This window comes from Galendromus occidentalis, unplaced genomic scaffold (genome assembly GCF_000255335.2).
Source record: "Galendromus occidentalis unplaced genomic scaffold, Mocc_1.1 scf7180000077526, whole genome shotgun sequence".
NCBI classification, from domain to species: domain Eukaryota; kingdom Metazoa; phylum Arthropoda; class Arachnida; order Mesostigmata; family Phytoseiidae; genus Galendromus; species Galendromus occidentalis.
Genome location: NW_003805514.1, coordinates 203,258 through 219,341, shown reverse-complemented (window position 1 = coordinate 219,341; position 16,084 = coordinate 203,258). Strand labels below are relative to the sequence as shown.

Here is a 16,084-nt window from a genome sequence, read left to right as displayed (position 1 = left end):
ATCAGATTCTTGATGGCTCCAGGCTCGCCTTTCTCGCTAGGATAGGACGAGCGTTTTCGTAGAAGCGTGCACTCACTTTCCAGGAACTTCGCGTAATTCTGGTGAATATCTTGCGGAACTTCGAAATACGCAGCAAAGCTCCCCTGGAGGGCATCGAGATGGCCGAAGAAATCGTATTGCGTCCGAAGCGAGCCCTGGCCGTGGACTTCATCCGCTTGGAGTAGAGGAGTTTTCGCTCCGCGCGGCAAGAGCCGATCCAGACAGAACGGTTGATGCCCCACACGAGCAGAGGGGATACATCGCTTGGACTCGCAGCGAGCGAGGGGGTCCGAATCTTATGGAAGCACGTCGACGCAGGCGGAAAATGTTCCCCGAGAAGCTTCTCAACCCGCCCTGTACACGTGGAAATGTCTTTGATTCTGCTCAAGTGGCCAGACGAATAAACATCGTCATTAATGCAACAGAAACTTGTATGACTGTGCGGCGCCAGAGTTCCATCGACCCAGCTCGTCTGGTCGAGTCTTGAGGGGTTGGAGATTGACAGGAGATTTGTCCCACGAGCTTTGGAGCAAGACCTAAATAGGTGAGGGGTCTCCCGTAGCGATTTCCTCATAAGCACGCAAATCTGACCGAAGTCATATGGATACATGGACGATTTTAGAAGAAATGATGGTATAAGCCGAGTTAGCGCCGTCTCTACTGGTTCATCGGGATGGTTTCTGTCGAAGACTCACACGCATCAATCAAACCGTCTACAAGAGCAGAAGTCGCGTCCACGACGTTACTTGTCAGGACTCCTCAGGACTGAATTAGACTGTTCGAGGGGGGAGCAACAGTATGCACGAGTTAGGACGACAAGGGATAGGCAAAAAAAAAAGGGAACGGTCTGGAGGGGATCCTCGCAGAGAGAATCGCGGGCACAGCTTCTCTTCGAGTCTCCGTCCCGGGCTCCTCCGGAAGCTATCACCGAACGGATCGTCCGTCCTCCTATTCAACCAGCTAAGATTGATGAGATAGGGCTCTTGCGCATGGAACTGTAGTATTGTTTGACGTAAGGCTCTCCGGTATCTCTCTCATCACTCATCAAGGACAAGGGGCGATTCCCAGCTCGATTTCCCCTGCAACAACACTGTTGGGGACATTGGTGAGTGTTTTCCTTCAACTCAATACAATCTACTTACCTGAAGCAGTGATCCTTTCCGCGCTTCCGTGTCATTAGGGATTTACCATGTCATTATCTTCCACCTTGCACCCGTCATTTCGCTCTTTTATGTCGAGTCAGGGCGTTCATACCTATCTCTGTTCCTTCTCCCTTATCCCGCATTCGGATGCCTCTCCCTACTGTATCGCTGGTTGAGGAGGCAGACCTTGCCCAGCGCCCAGCGTCAGCTCGCAGCTCGACCTCCCCATCGAGGGCATCGTTCCGGGAGATGAACTTGTCGGCTGCTTGTTGTCCGTCTCATAACCACCGATTCATGGGAGGGTCGACAGTTGAGCCTCTCCGGCACCCCCTTTTTTGGGCGGAAGACCATTTTGCTCTTTTGCTACCGCTCACGCTGTGGTCGCCGATTTCCCGTCAATTTGCCGCGGCCAGAGCTCTCTCCCATGCTCGAGCGTGACTTGGTGTCAGCGCTATTTCAGCTATCATGTCCCTGCACCACACCGTCGCTTCGGCGTCGCTCCGGTATGGCACTCGTTGCCTAAGCAGGTATCACCTCGGGGAAGCTCTGGCCATAAAGTTTGGAGAATGAACTCGGGCTTCGTAGATGTATACAGACCGTGTCCGTCTCGTCTTCGACGCCGCAGAGAACGTTGGGTCAACGAGCAAAGCTCTCTACGGTCTCGTGACTTCTGAACCAAGTACAACCGAAAGGTTGGGCTTAGGGATCTAGCCGACAGATCCCATCACTGTCTTGGCTTGACATGGATCTAAGCGAGGAACTGTGTCGATGCTCTGTCTGTACACGCGGTAGCTGAGAGAATCGCAGAGCCCTGAGGAACCATTACGTGGGATAGCCCTGAATCGCATCTACGCTGTCGGAGTGCGGGTCCGAACAATTTCTATTCCCGCTAAATCACACATCGTATCGTGGTTTTGCGGGAAAACTGAACACTGGGCGCAAGTTTCCGGTTGCTCAGCAAGTTTGAGACTCCGTGAGAGGGTCCTTTCGGGGGAGGTCGCTCAAAATTAAGGCTATGCTTAGCAGAATCCGATTCGACATGCCCGAGTCGCTCCCTTCCTCCGGTCATTTCCCCTCAGCTCCCCAGCATTACGAAGCTCGGGGATCCCTACGTTCTCTGTGAGCTTACGCGCTTCATCGTGTCTAGCGACAGCACCCATCGGAGAGTTCTTTTAGTCAGTAGTGCTGTAAGCGAACGTCATCAGTGAGAAAATCCTTTATGCACGAATATCTGTATTCGGCTGTTAGGTCTGAGAGCTTATGCTCGTCGTGACCTGAGCGCCTTTTGTCGTCTCAGCTCAGAACCATATGGATGGGAGAAAACAAACGTGTCCACTATGAGACAAAGTCATTTTTGTACGTCTTTTCAACATTTCCCACGGAATAGTATCGTTCAGTAAGGCACCGGGACCTACGCAAACAAGGTGAGTTTATCGCCTCGCCGAAATTACTCAATGCCAGAAGACCTAGGGTCATACAGTCATCGGAGGGAGCAATTCCATCTGCAGTACGCAGCATCCGGCCTCGCCCGTTCTGTGAGAATTGCGGAATATATTAGTGAGGATTTAGCGTTCCCTCAGTCAGATGTGAGCAATCATACATGTCGAATGGAAATTTTAAAGAATCATGACTTCCATCTTGATAGCGGGATTCCTCGTGAAGTTTCCCCTTTAGCGAGCTGATCGCGCAGAGATCACCCCATTTAGCATGCCAGTGAAAGAAAGCTCCAGCATATGATTGTCATTCCCGACAGCACCAGCCGAGCTTCGATCAAGATGTTGGTGCTGCTCTTGTTCGAGCTCACGCTGGGCTTGGTGACGGCTGCTGAAAAACAAGAGGAATGCTCCATGAGCTCGAGCCTTCCTTGCTGCGATCGACATCTCCCAGCTGCGGTCGATCTCGCGATCGAGCTGGCGCTAGCCAACGATGGTCGTTGTCATGTAAGAGTACTGTGAGCTGCTTATTCGCGCGGTTTCGTTCTCAAGGCGTTCTTAAGGCTTCGATCGCAATCGCATGGCAGCGGAACTAAAATTCCTTCCACTTCCTCCAATCAATTGCCGGGAGATCGTCGTTAATGGAGGGGTTCGGATTGATTCACAGCTGACGCTGCCGCTTGGTGACAGCTTTTTCGTGATGGGCACGAAGCAAGCCGAATTATTCATGGCCAGTGATCTGCCGGTATCCGTCCTGTCTGTGGTACTTCCGAGAGTACCATCGATTAAACAAGGTAGGCTACAGAGATAATTGACGGTGTAACATCCGAACGTATGAGGCATGACCCAGCCCCAAGATGATGATAGTGATGTTATCACGACTACTGTAGTCGATCAGTAGTCATATACGTCGATTCATTTTACAGTGATTCTCGACTACGGGAAAATGATGTTCTGGGACTCGGAGAACACCAATCATACGATAAAGTCAGTGAATCACCCTCCCTATCAGGCAAAGAGGCTCTTAATTGGAAAACCATTCATATACACGAACCGAACTCTCCCTTCTCTCGTGGTAGGCTGAAGATCTACACCGTCGAGGGCGTGACAAGGAGAGTCCATGTCGTGGTTGAGAACGTGGAGTTTCAGCTGCCGGAAGATCAGAAAGCCTTCAATGAGCTGCTCCGTAAATACCCTGGGCTCATCTATTCACTGTTCAAGGTATGGGGTGGATCATCCCATCAGCAGTCGCTTTCCACGGGGCCACAAGCCTGATATCGAACCTAGTAATTTGTTTCGTCTTTAGACATTTTCAGAGCATTCTATTCCCTTCATATTCGACGAGTTAACAGGCGAGCTTCGACTCCTACTCCACAACACTATCACGCTTCACACGGTGACGCTTGCGATCGACGGCAAAAATTATAGTTTGCCCTCTCAATGGGAAGACATCGAAAACGACACGAAAGCTGGTCTGATCGTCCAGCCTGCTAAAGTGATTCAGCTATTAAACGAGCACAATGTGACGATTCCTGTCAGTGTACTGGAGGTCTTGAGGAATCATATCAGGTTGGTCTTTTCCCGGGGTGGATTCCAGAATAAACAATAGGCTTCATGACGGGGGACCAGCTTGTTGCTGGTTCCTAAAGTGAAATAATTCAAGGGAAACGGCTCCGGTAATCATTCGGAGGCGGCACACGCTTCAGCTGCGAATCAAGGGCCGAGCGGGGCGATTAACATATTTCCTCACTCTGCCCGATGGACGGTAAGTGCTGTCGGCTGTCGCTATGCTCTTCGCGAATATTCGTGTGCCTCGTGAATGTACACTCATGAGCACAGACATTGATTATGGTTGTCAATCCAGTCGTCTCACCCTGCCTTCGCAATGGGAACAGCTGCAATCTCTCGTTGATCAGGGCCAGATACGTCTTGATAAAGTTCTTGAGCTCCTCGGTGAGTTCTTCACGCTCTCGAATCGTAATCTGACTCGAGACAAAGATTCCAATCAATTCGTCCCAACATATTCTCGCATACAGGTCGATATTCTACTTCTAGGCTCTATAGTGTTTCAGTGAGAATGAACATTCAAGATGAACTCTCGTTCCAGGCAAAAAAAGCGCCAAGATCGACCTCGCGGAGGAATCAGACGACGCCCTCGTTTTCAGGATCAATGGAGAGCTGTGGGAGCTCAGAAAAAAAGCGAAGCGATACGATCGGGGTTTCCCATGAGGCTTCCCGCGTCTGTTTCGAATCCCGTCCGATGATTGAACCCCTCGGTCATGATGCTCCATGACCTCGAGGGAGATGTACAGAAGATATGATAGTCGTATTCGCGTCGAACCCTGTTTCTTTAATTTCTGGCTGGTAGATTGAGATAATAAACTAGTTTCCCGTCTACGGATGTGTGATGCAGAGACTCGATATCTACAGGTTATCAGGCTCCGGAGCTGGTTCCGACGAAGCGGAAGCGTCGCGGAAGTGGGAGGTCGACCTGGTTGGATCCTAATAGCTTGAGTCGATCATCCTGGAAAGCGAATCGGGTACACAGGTCGGTCGCACCCTCTTAATTGGCTCCGCCATGGCTCAAGTGATAATAGCGAGCGATCAGCATGAGCTCGAACAGCGAGAAGGAGAGGAATTCAACGGCGCGATTGGCTTGTCACGACCGACTGTGGAACGGAGCAACTTAGAATCAATTCCGAATGTTGGTCGGGTGATTGCTGTCTGTCTACACATCACATGGGAAGCTAAATTCGGGATACCTCGCACCCTGGGGCGAATCCGTCAGACGATTTTATGGCGAAAAAAAATGCAGATTCTGCCAGGCTGTCATAGCGAGCTTTTGGAATCTCGACTCTCAGTGGAGAGACCAAGGGAAGAGAAATGCGAGAGATCCAGAGGGACCAAAGGAGGGCAGCGATGAAATTCCACAATCAAGGCTAGCCGATCTTACCTTTGGAGGGAGCTGAATACTCCGTTGACGGACGATGGAACCTGTATCCGCGACCTCCGTCATATTCATATCGTCGATTCGCCGAGGGCTCATTTCACGCACGTCGGAGGGGGCGAAAAACAGAGCTCATCGAGCCTTGTGAGTACCAGATTCTCTCACCGTGGAAACGCCCGTCGATTTGATTATCAAATGATGGTCACGAAAATATGAGGCGTAGATCAATCGCAGAATATTTACTTCAATCGATCCTCCATTTATAGATGCTCTTCGGTCGCAAGACTTCCGCCTCCATTCATTCAACGGCGACCGAGACCAGTTCTATTACATTGGAGGGCATGGCATACAGAGACAGGGTACGGGGCGTTTCTTGATGTAACATACACATGCGGCGGCGCGTACGACCGTCAGGTACTTGCGATACAATTAATTTAAGGGCTGAACTCATTGAACGCAAAAGGACGAGAGAGTTCTTAGTCCGGTGTGGGCTTCTTCGCTCATCCTCAACCTACAGTAGTCACTTTGATTTTCTCTCGGAGCGACGAATCTGCGTCAGTTTCCTCTCTGCGCTTCTCCCATTTGATCAAGTGGTTGATGGGGACACACATCAAACCCGAGACAAAGATCAGGGTCCCGAAGAAATAGAAAGGGACGTTGTACGCCAGTGTACGATCGTATAAATAGCCTGGAAAGATGAACATTCTCTAGTCAGACTATCTCAGACGTTGTCGGCCGCATCCTTCCTTTTGAGAAAGGAATCGCGAGAAGAGGCTTCCCAGATGCTTTTCGAAACTCTGTCACGACATCCAACGAGCATCGGAGTTAGCGACGAACTTCGCACCCGATAACTGCCTCCAGTTGAGCGCGACCCACTTCAAGCTCGGAGTTCGAGCTGACGATCGCTTCCGTGACAGGAACTAATGGGATTTCAGATTGCAGCGAAACGAACTTACCGGCCAAGGGTGCCCCGACAAGTGAGGCTAGGCCTTGGAACAACAGGAGAAGACCGAATCCGTTTGTGAGTTTCTCGAGACCGAAAAGTTCGACGACGATGATGGAACGGAGAGCGGCGAAGCAAGCTGCCGAAAGCGCGTGATGGATGTTATTCACCGAGATAAACTTCCGCAACTCTGCGGTATTCGCCAGTCCAGAGTTGCTGTCTCTTATCGTCAACGTTTAGCCGCTCCACTTCTTTGTATGATAGATTTCGCTCCGCTCAGCGCTTGCTGCAATTAATCATCGATACCGCTCCTGATTTACAAAGCGAATTTTCGAACTCACCTATAGAAAAGCCGAAAACAGCAGCGTAGGCGTGTAGACACACGAGGTTGCTGATGAAGAACGGGATGAGTATGGTCGCAATCCCCCCGATCATGACCGCAACATTATTGATGAGAAGCGCGCCTACATTAGGCATGTCGGATACCCAACCGCAGAACACGCGCCCCGCGGTATTGGTGAAGCCGATAGTGGAGAGCAGGTAGGCCGCCGTGTTCTGCAAGAATTCCCATGGATGATTCCGCCTCGATTCGAAGCGGGGAAATTCCCCCGGCGCCTTCTGTCGCTTCCCAAAGGAGTTCTCCCGTTCAAAATCCGATTTCGGGGGAAACATTACGCTCAATTCACGAACCTTCTCGATTCCCGCACCTTGAGCGGCGTCAGCGAGGTACATGAAGGGGATGTAGAAACCCATCATGGTCAGGAAACCCGAGATGGCCAGTAAGAGGAACGACGGGCTGCGCATCAAATCGAGGCACAGGATCGACTTCAACATATCAGCGAAGCCTTTCGGGACGCAGCCCCACACCTGCTCCTGGTCTTCACCGAGGAGCGTCGGGAGATGAATGACGCTCGCATGGTAGTTGCTGATATTTGCTTGGGAGCGATATTCGGGGACTCGGATCAGACTTCCGTTGAGGAAAACGTCTTTCCGCAGAAGAGGTTTCAGATCCGGATTCGTCAGTCGACGTTCACCGTTTGACAGTGACGCTACCGACAGACCTCGCTTACGCAAAACCCCTTGATCGATGCTTAGTTTGCTCCGATAGATATCAACCGACTTGCGGCTCGCGCTGATTTTGCCGGAGCCGACCTGGGAAGAGAACGCGGCGTCTGAAGTAAGCGGGTCCCCGACAAATTCTTAGGCTAGCTCATTAAGCAGATTTGCTTGGTTTGGACTCATGCGGTTTTACCTTCTGGAGCTCAGCAGCGGCGTTCGAAGGTATGGAGTCATTGCGCGATCCTTCGTTCCCCTCTCGATGAAGCTCGTAGTTAGAACGAAACTTGGCCGCTAGAATTGGCTGAAATTAGAGCAGGATCGGTTGGTCAATTTCTATCGTTTGTTTTCGGGCTCAACGTTTCTGGTGGGGATTCGCGAACCATCTCGTGTTTCCTCCGGACTCCGTAACATAAGCGATGGTGGAGATTCTGCGCGTGTCGGCCTGGTTTGAAAGCATTTGGTCTTGGGGAGGTTCTCGGAACGACTGACTCGTCGAAGCCGGTCGTGTCCGAATGTGGTCCGGGAGGAAGATCGCTCCGTTCAGTAAGTGAGGCTCGATAATCAGGAGGATGTCACCTCTCGGGGGAATGAGAGTCGGACGCTCCATCGGCTGGCTCCCTCGATCCGTCGCCGACCCTTCGTCACAGGCGAGCTCGTAATCTCTTGGGATTATGACATGTCCAACGTGTTTACAGCAGGGCTCGTCATTACCGTCATGATTGCGTAGAATCCATCGAGCTACTGAACTTCAGCTGAACGGATATACTGGCGATCCGATGCCTCGATAAAATAAGAGCAGGTTTTGCTCAAGATCTCTTTAGCGACTCACGTCCTTAGTGTCCAGTGAAGGAGTGGACCCATTCTGACTCTTGAAGATGGATACAGCGTTGATACCGTGACGGGAGCTCCGGAGCTCGGCGCGACTCTCCTCCACAGCTTCCTCGTCGATCAATTCGACAACCGTGGTGTCTAATGGCCTCAGGAGCGCCGCAATGAAGGCGCATCCGCCAGCCATCGCAGCTAGGAAAACCATGGATTTCTCCCATCCATACGCGTCGAGAGCCGAGGGCATGATGGGACCTTTCATGGAACGAATTTCGAGATTATGACTTGGATCCGGTGACCGGGAGGCTCAAATCTTACTCTACCGTGACGCCAACGGATGGAAACGAAGAGTGATTTCTACAAAAACGATAGGGAGGTCAATGAACTCAATTTCGAGGACGGAATGCCTACCGAGAACAAGCCCGCCGATACCGGAACCGCAAACAGCTATTCCAGTAGCGAAGGCTCGTTTCTTCTCGAAATAAAAACTGATCGTGCATGCCGCGGGAAGGAAAATGAAACCATAGCCGATGCCGGTCATAACTCCTGCGTACAGGTACATCGATTCCATGCTCTGGGCATACTGGGCCAGCACGAGACCTGCCGTCGCCGTAAGGGATCCCATGATGGCCACGGTCCGGCAGCCCAGAGCATTCGAAAGAGCGCCAGCCACGGGACCTGAGGAATGAATCTTTTAAACCCTCGAATTTAATTTTTCGCGGCCTGACCCTTCCATTGAGGATCTCAAATGGGTAAAGTCCGACTCAACGAGGACCGGTATCATCTGCATGTTCCGCACGCTACGGTGTTGAGTTTCAGTTCGAGCAGGCTGTTGCTTCGAGAAAAATATACTCGAGAAGTCTTGCCACTTACCAACGAGGAGATACATCCCTGACATGAGGGACACGACCCATGCGGTTTGGGATTTAGAGCTTTTGAAGTGCTTCTCCCACTCGAGGAGGAAGGCTCCCATGGAAAATATGGTGCCATCGACGATGAAAAAACAAAGAAAGGAAGCGCACACAATCACCTGGAAAGATGTGTGCCCGATGTTCTAGAGCGCATTCGAGATCTCCCTCACGTATCCCTCGGTATAAAATCGACAGATCATCAACTTGGAACGCTAGGTAGTCATTTGCTGTCATCCACCTTACCCATCCGTAACCTCCATCCGGAGCCATAGGTGATGTGGCTTCCACTTCGGCCAAATCATCTTCCGATATGGCCGATAGGCTCTGGTTCGTTGAAACTCGTGATGCTCTTTTCTCGCTCATGTCATCAATGACTGGAATGAGAGAACGTTCCACCCTGAAATCTCTGATATAACAATTGATGCTGCTGCTCGATCCAGGTGCTTCGCTCGATTCTCCGAGGTCGCTCTCGAGGTCCGGCTCACCACAACCCTCGAGAATGTTTGCATGTGCTAGCAGAGGATCTACGGAACGGGAGGACTCTTTGTGTCAATTTTAAACAGAAGGATTGGCACAAAATTGACGCCTTCGGAGCTCAAAACGTAGCCGCGAAGAACTGAAAACACTGGGGGAGTAGATCACTGGGCTATCGCTCGGATTCTTCTCCATCCCTTTCGGACTCGGTTCGCAGCGGTCCGGGGAAGATCCTGTAATTTCCGATCCGTAATTCCTATTGGATCGAGCCCTCACATAGCTTCGGTACAGCGAATTTCTGGTCGGCACCGGAATATGATGAGGAATAGAGTCGAGCCCGATATCGCTTCACGTCGCGAGTGGTGGGTAGTGCACGACGCTCTTCTCTGTATCGAAGACATAGGACCGAGTTCAGACAAAATCCGGGTAAGCGTATGACCTTCGGTGCGGGTCTGGCCGACTTAAATGTCGAAGAATCGGCAAGCGTTCTACGGTCCTGTTCAGAAACTGTGATACCGATATTCTCCAGGATCCAGCTTGCAGCGTCAGAATATCGATCATACCGCTCGATGAACTCGAGCTTAGCCAATGCACAAACTTTCTGGAATTCTCTTCCCAGGATCTCGGGTGCTTGTCCGATCGCAGAAAATCTACAAGTCGTCTTCTCAAGCCGGAGCCACGTGGATCTGTCAGAGTTCGGTTGAAATTCGTCAATTCGAATTGTAGACGATCACATCACCGACAGAGCCCACTACAAACGACCACTCAAATATCGAATGATGATTATTCAGGAAACTTGCAACCGGTCTCGAGGGGGCAGGAGACTGGTGGGGATGCACGCATATATCAACATATTATCTTATTAGGCTTGTATGCCCCGATCTCCAAACATGAGTATGTACATTCCCTCAAAATCCACAAAAAGCGCAGTGGTGCTCGTTCGACTTCGTCCCAATCAGGGTCGTGGCGGTATCATCTCGGAATGCGCCACAATCTCACAAGATTCGTGAGCTCTGAATTTCGGAATAATTCGACGATTTATAGCTAACAGGACCATAACTCGAGGATATCGCCATTCGGCAACCCAACGACATGGACGAGTATGCGTGGATTCTGGAACCGAGCTTGGCCGGAGAATGCCACACAGAGCCGACTTCTGCGAGGAGTCGCTGGTGTTCTTGAATGAATTTTCATCCGTATTAATTTCTGATGATTGGGATCCCAGGGAGCGGTTAGAAAGCTCTTTCTAATCGGATGACAGACCCTACATAATCTCATGTGTGTTTCGGTTCGCTATCCCAGGTTCTTCAAATATTGCAATTCCTGGAGCTATATCTCGAGAAGAACAGCCTCTTCGATACTTCCTCCGGAATCACGCTGGCCCTAGAACCATGATATCTCGAATTCCACGAGCTCATGATAAGTACCAATCGATCGCGAGATGGTCCTCATGCTATCCGATGACATCACGCTGGGATATCCTTTCTGTTATCAATGTAGATGCAAAGCGAAGCGTGATAATCATTGATTCTCCTCCCCACCTAGCTCGTTTCCCGCTCGCTGGTACGCGCCGATTCGACGAGCAAGGCGACACGAGTTTATCATGGAATAGAATACGCTCACTCAGTGCATGAAACTTGGTTAGCGAGAACGGAGGCTTCATCAGGAAGGTGATGCGAGTCAGTATATTTTTGACATCGTTCTAATTGTCCCAATTAACAAAGATCCATTTCATCGGGTCAAGAAAGTAAGGCGTAGAGTCGTTGTCACAAATTAGGCGAGTCAAGCTCATTAGAATTAGAGGATCAACGCTGCATGGCCCCGTTCATTGAAGATCAAGGCCTACAACACCTTCCGAATGAGTTGGATATCGAACATCACCCTTCACTCCAAACGATAGAACACACCGATTATGAGCTAACTTTGTGGATTGCAAGCCGATTAATACCTAGGTGAAGATCGATTGTAAGCGTGAGCACGGTTGGCGAGAACGCGCGCACAGGAAAACGATTCTTCCAATTGGTTGTGCGTCGCCACCTTTCGTTTATTATCGATCTGATCAACAGGCTTCCAGGGGAAGAGTCTTGATCTTTCGAAGGTTACCGCGCAATACAATTGACTCGATCGGCAGACACTGAATGCATTCCGGCGAACTCCGTTATCCTGACTCGCTCCTCTTCCAATCAGCCTACGATACGCCATCTTCTCGATCCAAGGGATTAACGTTGCTCGGGGTGTCCGCCGACGGATGGAAGTTGGAAATCCTCCCGCTTCGTGTAGCGCGGTGCTCGCCGCAACAAAGGAGCTCAATTTTGTTCGCGAAGAATCAAATTACGTCTCGGGAACTCTGCTTTCAAAACCCGAACTTTGGGACCCGAAGAGCGGGAAGTGTTGAAGGCAACGGGAAATCCGTACTCGCTGAGGCAACTGAAAGCGCTCGCGGCGAAGCGTCACCAGCGTCATGTCGGGTCGGAGGTCACAGAGACCGTTGTGGAGATACTTGCAGCCTTCAATTGCGTGCTGACATATTTGACCATGCTCCCGATGTCACGGCTTCGTCACCCAACGTAGCAGCATGGGTGGGGCTCCGGCTCGCTAACTTCCGAGTTCGCGCTCGGAGCTTGCCATACGTCTTTTCCAACGGCGGGACTGAAGCAACTCTGCCTTTGGGAGAGCTGGAGAGTCGGGCGAGCAAAGCAAGAAGCTCGTGTCGAATGGGCGGCGTCGTTGGCGGGACAGGTCGCTTGTTGAAGAGGTGCTCATGGTGGAATGCGTGCGTATCCAGCCATTAAGCTCGCTACTGCAGAGGATGATCCGCTTTTTTCTCATGCGGGAGAGCCACTTGCGAAGCTTTAGTACCTAATGACTTTTTTTAGAGCTTCGTCTTAAGTGCTGGCGTCGCATGGCATCGAATCCCGGCCCATTAGAGCCTCGTGTAGCGCAACCGAGCCGGGCGGATTAGCGCGTCGGAATCGGCGGAAGGAAGTCGATTGAGCGCGGTCTCTGAGAAGGGAGCCCAAACTCAATGTCGCCATGCATGAGCGCGTGCCGCAATCATTCGTCCGCTGATTCTTCGCGGTTTTTTTCTGCCCCACTTTGGGAAGCGTGGCCATTTACGGGAATGGCTGGGAGGCGAACCTCCGGGAGCGGGGGAGGGCCTGGATTTCCAGAATTAGGACCTGATGGCTCGATTCGACTTCCCTCAGGCCAGCGCTCACTATGTAATACAAACAAACTCGCACTCGACGGGAGTTAGAACAAGGCAAGACAATTACTCCCATCCGTCGAACGGTCGGGGCGTGTTCAAACCTTTGATTGCTCGTTTGTGCTTATGACCGCGGTTCCAATGATGACGGCGATGATACGGAATGTCTCTATGCCGACAGCGCCTCTCACTCACTAGCGCGGAGTATCAGACGTCAATCGGGATATACCCGAGCCGCACCCGCTGATCTCCGGATCTTCCTAGGGCAAGAGATGGATTAACGCCACACCGCTGGCACTTCCACGTCCATCGAGTTTCCTTGACGTCTACCGCACTCGCCGAAAGGAAGAGTAGCGCGCTTCCATCGGGAGCGAGCAAAAGGACTTCGGTGCGAGCTACATGTGCTTGACAGTTTTCTCCGCGACAACGGGCTAGGTTCGAATTATCATTAATCCGGGGGGAAGCCGAGAGAGGCACGCGCGAATCTATCAGACTGTGGAAATAAGATTCCACTCGGGACCGTTCGCCGAGTTGCGGTACTCACTGGGAATCTGCACGAGAGTTTGTTGTTCCGCTGAAAAGACTTCCTCCGAATGGACTGTCATCGTGTAGTTGCACTGTCACTCGTTGAGAAGTTCTTGGAGAAATTATCACCATCTGCTGAAGTACTACTCCCTCGATGGGCGGCCTCCGCCAAAGAGAACGGCAGATTGAACCGCTCGCTCGAATTTTTCTTTGTGGAGTTTCATGAACACATGCGGAGGATTGCTTGAAAGCGCTTGGAAGTCGGTGCCGATGGCCTCGTTCCTTCCCCCGCGGGAAAAATCTTTACACAAACCGCACCGCTAGGAGCCCTTGTCGGCCTGGGGAAGGATTGTAGCAACTCGAAATCCAAGGGCCCTCTCAACCTTCTCTCTCAAGAAGCACTCAGTGCTTGCTCCTGTCCTCTGATAGCTCTTCGTGAAAGATAACGGAGCTGCTCACATCCACGTTCGACGTGAGTGATGCAGGCATCGTCCCGGACAGCGAGCGAGCACCTGGATGGACACACGGGCGAACACACGGTTTGATGGCGGAAGGAAGGAAGGATGGATGGATGAATGGAAGCTCGACAAAGATAGAAGGTCAATGACAATCGAGTATCAAAGTCAGCGGTATGTCCGGCTCTTCGATGTGAACAGTTACCACCGCGTCTCTTCAGTGTGCCACGACATTCCGTAGAAAGTCAAGATGAGACTCCCGTCTCTAATCGGGCCGAAAACCTCTCCGGTAGGTGTCGGTCCCATTCGTGGATGTCAAATGATCTTCTGATTGAGCACCGATTGCAGCGTCTGTCGAGTGTGTGAATGAAGAGATTGCACCTCATGAAACGATGCACCGTAGCGGAAGTTTTCAGCACCTCGACGCGCGACGATCTCTGAGGACAAGTGGATCGATCTCCTCGAATGCTCTCAACTATCCTTGAACAAATTTGAAAGGGTTACGTGACCTCGCTGGCGATTGTTGACATCCCTGGAGTTCATCGGCTGAACACCCATCAGGCTGGGAGCAGCGTTCCGTGACCACCTCGGAAGCAGAGCGCAGGGCCGCTGGTTCCGACACCAGTCCGATCGAGCCGCATTGACTCCGCTTGAATGATTGTCAACATCAGCAAGTAGCTGTCAACAGCGCCGCTTGCTATCTAGAAGCACTATCAACAGCGTTGTTTATAGTCAGGCTTATCTCTTCCAGTAGTGCCTTGGATCTAGATATAACTACTCCCGGGAGCGGAATATATGTAGAGTGGAACGGGTGTGTCGCTCTTCCGCTTTCCCCCATCTACATAAATGTTCCCTGAGTCATTCGGGGGCCCGCTGGAAACTTCATGATGTAACGGTTATGGTAATAGCAGATCGTTCGAGATTCGAGAAGTTTACCCCCGTTCGGAAGAATGGCTATCTTCCTCTATCAGGCACCGAGTCTCTCCAATAGAGAAGATTTGATGCTGTTATTCACTTTTTTCCGAACGCCGACAAAGGTATTCATATCTCCACTATCGAACTTGCTGATCCTGAGAGCGAATCGCAATGTTCGCCTCGAACGCCGATCGAATACGACCCTGCAGTCTCTTTATCAGCTTGAAACGAGTTCATAGCAATATTCTTCGATAGAGAACACTGTTTTGATGATAAGAAAAGTAGATGGGTTTATTGTACATGATTTTCGAGGGACGATTAGTACGCCGAAGGAAGAGCTATTTTTTTCCACGGAGCATCGGAGCCTCTATTCGGCAGACTCACAACGTTTTCGCCGGTCGACTGGGCCTCGCGAAGAACTCGTATTCCTCGCCCATCGGCGTCGAATGAGGCCACGGTAAGACAGGTATGTTTTCCTCCGAAGAGAAAAATACTATGAGTTCGGAAGACTCATGCTCCACCAGCTCAAAGTTTGTTCCGATACCCCTTAATCTTGATATTCCCCATACCAAACTGCGACAAAATGTACGCGCCAGGATAGAGCAGCTGCTCTCGGAACAAGGAACACTCGATCAAGTTAGGGACTGGGATTGAATAGACGGCACATTGTTGCCCGAGAGCTCCTGTATACCCCCTCTCTATTCGCACGTCTCTGCTGCTGAAAGTGCAAGCCAGTCTGCATTTTCCCGGACCGGAAAATCGCTGTTTCTTGGAATTCAGATAAGTTTCGATAGAAGAAAGGGAAGTTTTCGCATCCTTTAACCTCTTCGCTATCTCGGATTCCCGTATACGCGAGTCAGTGATGAACGAGTTTCCAGGAATTTTATTCTCAGCCGGACCTCGTGGAAGCCCACGGAGCGCACGTGAAAACGGTCCAGCGCGTACCTATTCTCGCCGGGAGACTTCAGTCGTCGTCCCCGTGGACGGCTCCCGATATTGATTGTTCCCGTATAACCCGATTCTCGATCGATCCATTCATTTCCTGTCTTCTGTCGACCCAATATCTAGAACTGTCATCGAGCTTATCCGAAGAATGTTGTCTTCTTCGACGGAGTCCGCTGAGGACGGGTAAAAAATCGAACGACACGACGACACAGCTCCCCAGGAGTTTACCATTCAGTTTGCTTGAGCTGTGAACTTTGATCCCAATC

General features: G+C 51.1%; 2 protein-coding genes across 2 annotated transcripts in view; one reads left to right on the top strand and one right to left on the bottom strand.

The window, feature by feature from the left end:
- Positions 1-224, top strand: part of LOC100907334 (cytochrome P450 4V2) — a 3,706-nt gene extending 3,482 nt beyond the window's left edge. The window contains 1 exon segment of the mRNA XM_029112733.1: positions 1-224. This exon segment is cut by the window's left edge and continues 156 nt beyond it. Within this exon segment, the coding sequence (XP_028968566.1) occupies positions 1-224 (224 nt within the window).
- A 5,574-nt stretch (positions 225-5,798) lies between these two features.
- On the bottom strand, positions 5,799-13,784 carry LOC100907190 (monocarboxylate transporter 12). The gene is made up of 10 exons (XM_003747924.2): positions 13,523-13,784; positions 9,543-9,673; positions 9,262-9,418; positions 8,800-9,066; positions 8,393-8,643; positions 7,757-7,864; positions 7,195-7,656; positions 6,846-7,059; positions 6,518-6,643; positions 5,799-6,249 (listed from the first exon to the last, which is right to left on the bottom strand). Exons 1-10 carry the CDS (start codon positions 13,581-13,583, stop codon positions 6,068-6,070), a joined length of 1,959 nt encoding a protein of 652 aa, XP_003747972.1. The 5' UTR covers positions 13,584-13,784; the 3' UTR covers positions 5,799-6,067.
- Between the last annotated feature and the right edge of the window lie 2,300 nt (positions 13,785-16,084).

Coding starts and splice junctions, on each gene's coding strand:
- LOC100907190 (XM_003747924.2), bottom strand. CDS start 13,583: ATGACAGTCCATTCGGAGGAAGTCTTTTCAGCGGAACAACAAACTCTC. Junction 8,644..8,799: donor TATCGGCGGGCTTGTTCTCG/GTAGGCATTCCG, acceptor GTTCCATGAAAG/GTCCCATCATGCCCTCGGCT. Junction 6,250..6,517: donor TGTCGGGGCACCCTTGGCCG/GTAAGTTCGTTT, acceptor TCATCTTTCCAG/GCTATTTATACGATCGTACA.